The 10,236-nt window shown below is 38.1% G+C and overlaps 1 protein-coding gene across 2 annotated transcripts; it reads right to left on the reverse strand.

Moving 5' to 3' along the window:
- Positions 1–818: 818 nt before the first annotated feature.
- Positions 819–9,054, reverse strand: LOC147505887 (putative lysine-specific demethylase JMJ16). 2 transcript variants are annotated; one of them, XM_086558291.1, is made up of 12 exons: positions 8,828–9,054; positions 8,488–8,744; positions 8,334–8,402; positions 8,185–8,262; positions 7,538–8,053; positions 7,215–7,442; positions 6,906–7,067; positions 5,042–5,401; positions 3,562–4,897; positions 3,340–3,443; positions 2,313–2,510; positions 819–1,395 (listed from the first exon to the last, which is right to left on the reverse strand). In XM_086558291.1, the coding sequence occupies exons 2-12, from the start codon at positions 8,737–8,739 to the stop codon at positions 1,090–1,092; spliced, it is 3,609 nt and encodes a 1,202-aa protein (XP_086414417.1). In that variant the 5' UTR covers positions 8,740–8,744; positions 8,828–9,054; the 3' UTR covers positions 819–1,089. The 2 variants fall into 2 exon arrangements, with proteins under 2 accessions (XP_086414417.1, XP_086414416.1); XM_086558290.1 differs by having other exon boundaries at positions 5,033–5,401; positions 8,828–9,053.
- Between the last annotated feature and the right edge of the window lie 1,182 nt (positions 9,055–10,236).

Raw genomic sequence — 10,236 nt, forward strand, 5'->3', positions numbered from 1 at the left:
TGGTGAGCGTCAGTGTATGTACTCCAAACTAGCTGCAGACTTGTTGGAGCTTCTCTTTGAATAGCTACATTTCTCTTTCACAAATTTATTCAACAGATAAGTTACGGACTTCACTCACTTAAATGAATGTGGTGGAACCATTGATACTGATATCAGTTCTCCACTTCTCCCCGTCATAGCTCAATTTATAGCATGATCAAAGTAAAATCCATATACTCCCTCACAGGCCCACACATGATCACAAATAATATCACCTAATCAATTCTTTTGATACTCAAAATCAAGACAGACCCCACGTCCCCACCATGATCCAAGTCCTATAACATCACAACCGACACACGAGCCAGAAAATATTGATATATCGACCCCCCAGGTAATTGTTGCTCTCAGACACTAGTCCTCTTTGCCTCAAGATCCACACTCTTTTTTTGGGGACGCCTGTGTGTCTTAAAGGGCACATTAACTTGTAAATGAGGGGCTCAATAACTTGGTTGATGCTGCTTCAAACTGCTGCTCCCTTCTGACTGCTGGTCTTCTTAGACACCCGAACATATGAGAGATGTTTGTTGAGGTTTCCGGCGGCTATCCTAAAATGTTTAGGAATCTGCATCTCATTAAAGATCAAGATCATCCTAACAAATGTCATCTCTTTTAAATCGATTAGTTCTTACTTTTGAGGCTTCAAAAGCCAAAATGTTACCAAAGCAAAGTATTGCGGATCCAACCAATTTCAGGGCCCAAGAGAAGTATGTTGATTATGAGTTTATGACATTCAGTTGTTCCTTCTTAATGTTAGTAGTGGCAAATGGCAACTACACTTCGTAAAACTCAGTTCCAAGCTAACATTTATAGTATGTTCAATATAAAGAACACACGTTGTTTTCTTTCTTTTTTTGGCTTTTCAGGCACAAGTTTGAACACCATATTACAACGTAGCAATTACGCATTGAAATTAACACGACACCTGTTAGAAGAAATTAGCTACTTCCCTCTGAGCTATCTTCGTTACAACTTCAAAAGAAGAATACGGTAAAAAGAAAGGATGTAATCTGCAAATCCCTTCTTCAAATTCAGAGTTATGTATATATATTATCTCAAGCGGGTTTGTATTTCCTCGTTAACAAGCCGAGTGACTAGGCCCGGATCAGCAGTTGGCTTATCATCACTTAATACATTCTGAAGTGAGTGTAGTTCTTCCGGATTTGCCTTTTTCAAGAGGCCCTTGAGTACCAATTCTTCTTCTCTATTGGTTTGTTGATCGTCAATTAGTTCCCTAATTTCTATATTAGGATCTACTCCAACACTTTCCAGCACGGCACGGCACAACTCATGGGTTTGTGGCCTGGATTTCCAGTACTCTGTACAGACCCGGTTAGGGTCAATTGCTTCTATACCCTGTCGACATAAAACGTAAAAAAACAGATTAATCAATCACTCAATGTCGTAATGGCTAATCAGTGCAGGAGATGGAAGTAGTGCTGAACTGGACAACTTTTTCTAATTGGACTTGAAATCACATTGGGAGCACACAAAATCAAAACAAATGAGTTAAATAGCACTTTCTGTTGAGCCAAATCATATGGAGAAAATGGGTAAAATTGACAGAAAAATACAAAACACAAAGCCAAAGTCACTGGTCGCAGCTGCAAAATCCCTTCAATAACGTTATCATTAGGACCTCTTGATTTCAAATTCCAGATAAGATGCTACGTTCTGAAGTCTCCAAAGTAAGTTAGAGTCGTATGTTTAAGCAGAAAATCAGGAGTAAAAAGTTCAATCCCAATAGATGGAGAGGGTTGGTGGATATTTGATTCAGAGAGCTACTCTTAGTGAAATAAGGGGAAGGAGGATATGAAGTATTGGTATATGTACTGACTAGAAGAATAGGAATATTTTACAAATATAGCAGTACGGTTAATCTGTATAGATGGAGATATAGGTGAAAACTTGATTCATTGTTTGGTAAGTAATGGGAAAGGTCAACTCTAAGTATTTATCCACTATGTACTCATTAGATGAAAATGAATGTTTTGCCGATAAAACAGTAAAATAAAGCACTTGTACTTTAAGAAGTATTAAACTATTAATATGGTTAAAACCGACTCAATAAAAATCCTCACTTTCAAGCTAACACTGCTAGAAGGCATATATACCAAAACCAAGTATATATATGTTACCAGTGCTAACACTGCTAGAAGGCATAGATGAAGATGATTTACTCAAGAATTTCATTCACAAAAGGAACCTCCTATCTCTAATCGTTTCTATTCCAATCCATCCAAAAACAAGATGAGTTCCTAAAGTAAATTTACCTTGATGATATCAGGTGAGGAGAATCCAAACATCATAAAGCCATCAATGCTCCCTTTTGGCTGAAAAAGGGGAAGATTGACTCTTCCCAAGCGCCCTTGTTTGAGTATTTCTTCATTCAGTCGGTCCCTCACCATGTCCCAGCATTTGGTAATTGAAAGGTGTATGAATACCTCACTTGGACATGTCTCTACCTTAACCTGAAATAAGAAGCAGTTTCCACTGTAAACAATTCAACATTTCTAACAAGTTCTAATCAGGACCGTACACCCATAATTTTTTTTTTTTTTTTTTTTAAGTTTGCAGTAACTGAAGTTTTATATTTCTGATACCCCAAAGAAAAGGTCTTTTTTTTTTATAGGTAAAGTATAGTTTATATATATATCGAAAAGAAAAAGGATGAGATATCCTATAGTACAAGCTACAAAATACTAAGAAAAAAACATAGAAAATCTTAATCAACAGCTCATAATGGACTCCCATCTGCACACAAAAGCGTTGAAAGGGATGTCTCAAAACTCGTCGTGCACTTTCAACTAGAAAAGGTCTTCCATTTCAACCAACAAGTGGAAAGTAACACCATTAAAAGATCTATATACCTACACCAATTTTATTAGAAGACCTTGCACTATGCAAACAGATCAGTGGTACTGCAATTGTTAGCGAAGGAGACACGATCTAAAATACTTCAAAATGCAACCAGTTGGCCTATACACTACTTTTTTCAACCCCCCCGTGGCAATCTACTAGAAAGAGAAAAGATGCGTGTGAAAATAATTTTTTAGGAATACACCAACAAGGAGAATACGGAAGGAGCGACCAGGGGAGCTCTTGCTTTGCCTATTGGTCATTGAACTGCTTTCCATCCCATTTAGTGATTACCATTGACTGCTACAAATAACTGACATTTTTTTAAAACTTTTTGTGCAGGGGAGATGTATTGCAATTGTATCTAGAGATACATCCTACTTCTCCAATATGCTAAAAGAGATTGTGCAAGCAATTCCAAAAATTAAGAATCTCTTTTACCATAAATAAGGGCTCGGGAAGTCCTGCGTCAAGAATTTCTGAGACATAGTATGAGTATTTTGCTGGATCCAACACACTTAAATACCTAACTCGGCTCTTGAATCCTGCAATAAAGATGGAAATCCATATAAGACACCTATATATAGGATTAAATTACTCAAGTCAAATCATATTATCCAAAAGATGAGATCTTAGCAGAGGACCCAAGTCGATTCAACATACCCTTGGGGAATATGGCCCGACTGCTAGACCACATTTTTCCAGAACACGCAACCCCAAAGTTCAAAGACTGAACAATGCATTTTACTTTTCGCACTACCTTTGAAATGTGAGCACGCATTTCAAGATGATCTTTATTAAGAGTATTCGCTGCATGAAATGCACTTCCTGTAATAGACTGTGAAGGTGTCATATTCGTTAGATATGAATGTAATCCTCTCTTTCCATCATTACTCTCATATTTTGGCTTTCCACTTCCATATGGCTGCGGTTGCTGTGAGTTTCCAGCATTTTCCAAATTACTAACACCAGTATCTCCTTTAGAGAAGATATCTTTGATAGTATCCGTCCCTGAAGACTCTGAACAGAAAGAGGAATTGTAGGGTAAGGATTGCACGTTGACACTGCTTGGTAACATGGAGCTGTGGTCCATGAGCTTATCTCCTTTCTCATGGTCAACTTTTAGATGTGTCGCATGTGAGGAATGATCCACCTTTCTCACCTCAGTTAATAAGTTGACATTGCTTTTACCCATCACCGGTTCATGTGCACCCAGGACCTGTTCTTTCATATGACTGTCAGACAGTTTCTTGAATTTAGAAGAGTCCCCAGTTGCATTACGAGGAGAGTGCCGAACTGGACCCTCATACGCATCGTCGCTAAGGAGTATAACATTAGTGTTTCCTGACTCTACAAATTTGTTTACATCAGTTTCTCCTCTAAACGATATGTTAAGAGGAGTTTCTTCCATAACCGGGGAGTAATTGTTCTGAGATTTTGTGTCATTAGATGTGCCCTTCTGAAGCTCAGTGCAGAAACTATCAATGCTTGGTGATGTAGATTCTTTTACATGGACTGAAGGTCCCTTGAATTCTTGACACAATCTAGAACTAGTGGGCATCCTGCTGGAAATTGGATCAAGTAACCCATCCTCCTGCTTTGCCCCTTGCAAAAAACAGAATGGTTTACCATCTGGTCCTGGGGGTTGTGATTTATCTTTTGCAACAAAGGTACTCAGAGCAAGTCCAAGATCTAGCTTCGCCCATCTGTGTATTGCACTTAGTTTCCCTTCCAAAGCTTCAACAAGAACATTCAAGTCACGAATTGCATAACGAAAGAGGAGAGTTCTCTCACTAAGAGCGCATGCACACAGCTGCTTTGCGTGATACAAGCATGCAAATTTTTCAGGACAACACTGACAACCCACTGCTGAGAGATGCAGATCATACATACATACAAAGCATTCCCTTCCATTTGCTGTATCGAAATTTTTGTCCATCTTCACTGAATATGAAGAGCAAAGGTATTCTCTCCTTGTATGCTCCATCTCAACGCGTCTCTACAAAGTTTAAAATATACAAACTCAGCTATAGGATATACATGCTTATTCCATTACACCAATATGTGTTATGTATGCATAGATGTATATATTTTCTCTCTAACTGATTTGTATCAGACATAAATATAACTTTACCTTGAGTACCTTTGCTAGGATACCTTCCTTCCCACAGACCTCTTTCCAACGTAAATTATCCACAGTGTTCTTTCTAAGTAATTCAAGTTCCCAATGAGCCCTCACTGCTTCCCTTGCTGCTTCAAGTAAGAGCTTATCGTGGGAAATGGTGGTCTTACGAAACTGCTCACGATAAAGCTCCACAGCATGCTGCCCATAAGGCAACCAATCAAGAGGAGCCACATTTACAGCCTCTGCACAGTTGAACCCACAACTGAATCCTGAATAATATGCCCGAGGGAATGTAAGAACAAATTCCTTGGGATTTTGAACACACCGGTAGACAGGTATACTTTCGGAAGATAAAATTGAAGGCGAGAGCTGTGTTACCTGTGCCAACGAGTTCATCACATTGTTAATCAGTGGGTATTAAGAGACTTTTATAACACATACAAATTACAAGCGACACCCAACAACCTACTCGTATAAACCCACCAACCTACTCGCATAAAATAGAAGGCAGCACTTGCATCTTACTTCAGTACTTAATATTACTGTTAAGAGTTCTAAGAGGACATCTCCTGAGGGGCGGACTAGGGCTGTAGGCCCAGTCAGGCAGTTTCTCTTTTTCTCCATTAACAACAATACAATTTTACTATTACTGTCTTAACAAAAGTGTCCTTGGACAATCATATTGAAAACACTCCTAACCCCTTCATAGAGATAACCACGCCTCTGCCAGGCAGCGTGTGGAATGGCCGAGAGCGGACTCTTGTAGCTACTATCGATATGCTATGCAAGTTGTGGAAGTGGTACAAGTGGTGCTGCTAATTCAGTGCTAAGACAAATAGTCTAAATACCATTAAATCAAATATGCACTGTCATCCTGCCATGCATATCAATCCTATTCGTCGATGATCAAATTTGAAGTTTGATTTCTTACATCTTACGTCTCTAGCAAATAGGGCATAAGTAAAATTTCACCCTAATTGGCAGATTAATGGATTAATGTGTATACTGGTTGCCTTTTTAATCTTTAACCTTATTTCTGCCAATCCAACCTAAAAAAATCTCCCAATGTGAGATGTAGTAATGTAGAACCCATATGTTTTGGGTTAATTTACTGGTGGGAACTAATTGAAGCTTCCACCAATAAAGAATACCGCTTCAAACTACAAGCAAGGACATTCCACCCCAACAATAATATAGAATACCTTCTTCAAGCACTATCTCAACAGCTGAGCAATCAAATAACAAGTTCACAGATTATATTTGATAATCTGGGATGATATCACTCTCCATAATCAAATTTACCCTTTAGATCTTCTTTGGTCAAAGGTCTGGTATGAGTGGAGGTATCCCATTAGGGAGCTTTGTGTTCAGACAGAATTCTTTGCCCGGCCGTATGTAGCGTGTGCTCAGTTGTAGCTACCTGCTTGGGTTGTTAGTTTTCTGGGGTTTCTTGCCATTTGTCTTTTCCTTTCCAGCTCGCTTGTCTCTATCTTGTATGTAGGACATTTCTCCTATGAATTCTTCATTGATTCATTAATAAAATAATATCTAGACTTCTACCATTGAAAATTAACAAATACATAAATAAATGTTTTTCTAGAGAATGGATCTAGTGATTCAATTATAAGCAGATAGCTTTTGTTTTATTGGTGAAAAAAGGATGAGTAGTGGCGAAGCACCCCACCGATTTTCTATTTATGGTTGAGCAAAAGTAGGGACAATTAGTTCGCTTTCCATTTTCATGTAGTCCTAGAACTATTACCACCTTGAACAGAGATAAATTCACAGAAGGGTTAAGCATCAGCAGTGAACAAGTGAACATAACTCTCCAGAAAATGTAGGTTCTTTGTTAATTAAGTGATACAAAGAGGGTACTACTCACAAGCTTGTCAAGCAAGTCGGGTTGTTCTCTGAATAAGGCTGGTAAATGGTGTTTCATAGCTGCCTCCAACTTCTGGGCATCTTCCCCCTGGACACCGTACCACACCTTTGGAGCACCCCAATGCATGTAATTCAATGAGTACAAGTAATGGTCCTCAACATTCTGTTCTCAGAAGGAAATGATGAGAAAATCAGTCACTCTGACAAACTCCCACACAGCTTCCAAACAAATGCAGAATATGAAGTATGATGGGGGTATGCATTTATCCAAAAATTATACAACAGGAACTTGGAAGGAAAATAGACTTACCCAACAAAACGACGAAAAGCACATTCCAATGTATAGCCAAGGAACTAGAACACCAGGAATGCCACTCTTCTCAAAAGAGAGCAGAGAGTGTGGAAGCCTAGGAAAGTTGTTCAGGTTCCAGTCGGATTTTGTATATATTTCTTCATCATCTGAGTCTTCCATGGGAGGAGATACTTTTGGAAAGCTACTTCCAAAAACTCTAGCGTCCAAATCGGCCCCATAAAGAACCTATAAGAGTATGTCCACAAAAACAAAATTCAATAAGTGATTACTAAAATTCTTAAAGAGGGATAGAAGATGATTATTAACCTAATGAAACATACCTCGATTTCATCAGTTGGTTTCTCAACCATGCGCCAATATTCACCCTCAATATCCTCCACAGACGGCTCCCGCTGCATTTGAAGTATGCCCTGGCCCCCATCTTTTGCTATATTATGATCATTCCCAAAATAACGGCTTTTGAAATCATCGGCGTACTTTTGAAAAGCTTCCAAAGTAAAATCTGGTCCAGGCTCAAAGCCAAATAGCTTGGCCTCGTTGCCGCAATCAAGGTGATTCGGTTTGGGAATAACTCCATTGTCAGTGTCACATTGCACCCCAGTTTCCTCAAAAAATTTCCTTTTCCTCTTTAAATTTCTCTGTGTGCTTGTTGGATCCCGACATTGGAGCTTGTCAATTTGTTGGATACGCGTAGAGAACTTCAAATTTTCCCATATAGTTTTTTCTTTAAGGGGGCAAGGAGGACTCCAAGATGGAGGAGGAACAATGCGACAAATTCCAAACTTTTCTGCTCTTGGACGTATGGTCGCAATGTACTTGATTGCATCTTTAAATTCCTGGAGATAAAGTCAAAAGCTCCACTGAAGTCACACTTTACCCAGGTTAAGAACCCCAAAGGACAAAACGAAGACTGACAAAAATCAGTCAAAAGCACAAGGCCAACAATTATGCATATAAGTAGCTCAACCTCTTCAGTAGGGTGGAATACGGGAGCTTCCTCAAGGACCTGTTTGCAAGCATCTTCTGCATGCCAATTTGCTATTACCTGATCCAAGCCTTTGTCACTATATATTACATAGCACAATATTACATAAGAACTACACTCAGAATATCAACCTTTTGGCAGTTACTACACTCGGAACATCCACGGAGAACCCCTTTTGGAAGGGACCTTGGGATAAGATTCTGTCAAAGAATGAAATACACAAGAAAGTTAAAAAGAAAAAAAAATACAACTAAACATCCACATTCTTGAAATTGGTTAGCTGACCTCAGTGACCATTTCAGACTCAGATTCTTCCAAGCTACGTCTGAAACCAGAGTAGTTTATCCATGGTCTGTGCTCAAGTGCATTTGTAAGTATTGCATCATCACCAATATCAGAAGCAACCTCAGAGGCCCTGAGTTCACTCTCATTTATCTTCTTCAAGGTAAACGAAGTGAGTGACTCAAAGCCAGGTGGATGTGACCTGTACTCAACTTTCTCTATTTTAACCAGAGGCTTTACCCATTCCCCTTCCATCAAGACTAACAACAACAACAACAAAAAATCTTCATGCAACACACATCGAGTACATAATTACATGCAAATATAAGTGAGTGGAACTTACATTTTCTTTAGTGAAAAAACCCCAAAGCTCCATTTAACTCCATTGGCCACAATTACAGTGTAGATATATTAAACAAGTGAAACTAATAAAGCCCAGAATATTTTAAGGGACTAATTTGGGACAGAAGCTAAAACCCCAATTTGAAACCCTAAACCCTAGAAAGAATATTAACTGACTAAACTGCCATTTTAAATTAACGTTTTTATTAATGTTATGAAATTTTATAACATTTTGGGATGAAATTGCCATAATAAAAGGGGACCTTCTGATACAACTTTCCGAAACTTTGAAATTTCAGCAAAAGTTAAATTTCGATTTGTCTGAAATTAATCATTTAAACTTTCAAGATTAACTTGTGTTTTTTATTTTTTATTTTTGAGTCCTATTTATGCCAAACCCCATATTGTGTTGGGCAGACCCTAAGTTGAGCCGAGGTCTGCCCATTGTGTTGGGCACAACTTGACTCCATACACCCCCAACCAAAATACTATCTAAACCGTGTAACCGGCAAATACCAGTTCCATATAAAAAACCAGCTTCGTCCATATTACTCAAATTAGCATTGTTCCATACAAAAAACCACTCTCATTTTACCGGCTGTTCAAGCTCAATCCATCTCTCCCAGTCCTGCCCCACCTCCCGCCAGTGACGGTAATTCTTAAACCCAAGATTTGTAAGTATTCTTTACATTTTTCGCAAGAATTTCTTCTTTAAGCTAGATCTGTTTAGAGATAAGGTTCAAAAATGAAAATGTTTACAAGGTCTTGTCTGGCATCCAGCATTTAGTATAAGGCCATGGGTTGGGTAATGTACTTGGATTTTTATAAAACTACAAACTAGCTGATGAGTTTGACCACCTACACTTTTTTTTGTTACTTGAGTGATCATATCATGTTTTTGTAGTTTGTGATCGAAAGCGTTCTCAAATAAATGTATTTTTCTGATTTCATTTATGCAAGTTGTTTCTTTATTTTTTATCTCAAAATTTTTAGTATGTTTCATGGACATCATACGGAGATTATGAGAATCATATACTATGTTGGGGGATCACCTGCAATTCCGCTGCCTGAGGATTCATCTCACGTCTTTGTGGAATGTGTTTGAAAAAGTATGTTTAAAAAATAGTTTTGCCTTGATTTTTTTTTAACATTCATGTGATTTTTTAGTCAATTTTATTTTATTTTTATTATTTTTTTTTTCATGAAAATCCAAGTACTAGTCATAATATACTAAACCCTTAACCATCTCTTGACTTTAGTTTGTTCCATTTGTTTTGATTTCAAATATATATTATATTGGTCTTTCCCATGACAATTTTATTCTAGATAAATTGTTGAAACTGTCTATTTGTTTTCGTGGTCAAACATTTATGGGGAATTTCATAACATGATTTTCCAACGATTACCGCT

Source organism: Coptis chinensis, chromosome 4, assembly GCF_015680905.1.
Source record: "Coptis chinensis isolate HL-2020 chromosome 4, ASM1568090v1, whole genome shotgun sequence".
Taxonomy (NCBI): Eukaryota; Viridiplantae; Streptophyta; class Magnoliopsida; order Ranunculales; family Ranunculaceae; genus Coptis; species Coptis chinensis.

What these genes read in the sequence shown, in the direction of transcription:
- LOC147505887 (XM_086558290.1), bottom strand. Translation starts at nt 8,739, where the DNA reads ATGGAAGGGGAATGGGTAAAGCCTCTGGTTAAAATAGAGAAAGTTGAG. An exon ending in AACCAACTGATGAAATCGAG is followed by an intron (nt 7,443 to 7,537) that starts GTATGTTTCATT and finishes ATACTCTTATAG; the next exon opens with GTTCTTTATGGGGCCGATTT. An exon ending in TCGGGCCATATTCCCCAAGG is followed by an intron (nt 3,444 to 3,561) that starts GTATGTTGAATC and finishes TCTTTATTGCAG; the next exon opens with GATTCAAGAGCCGAGTTAGG.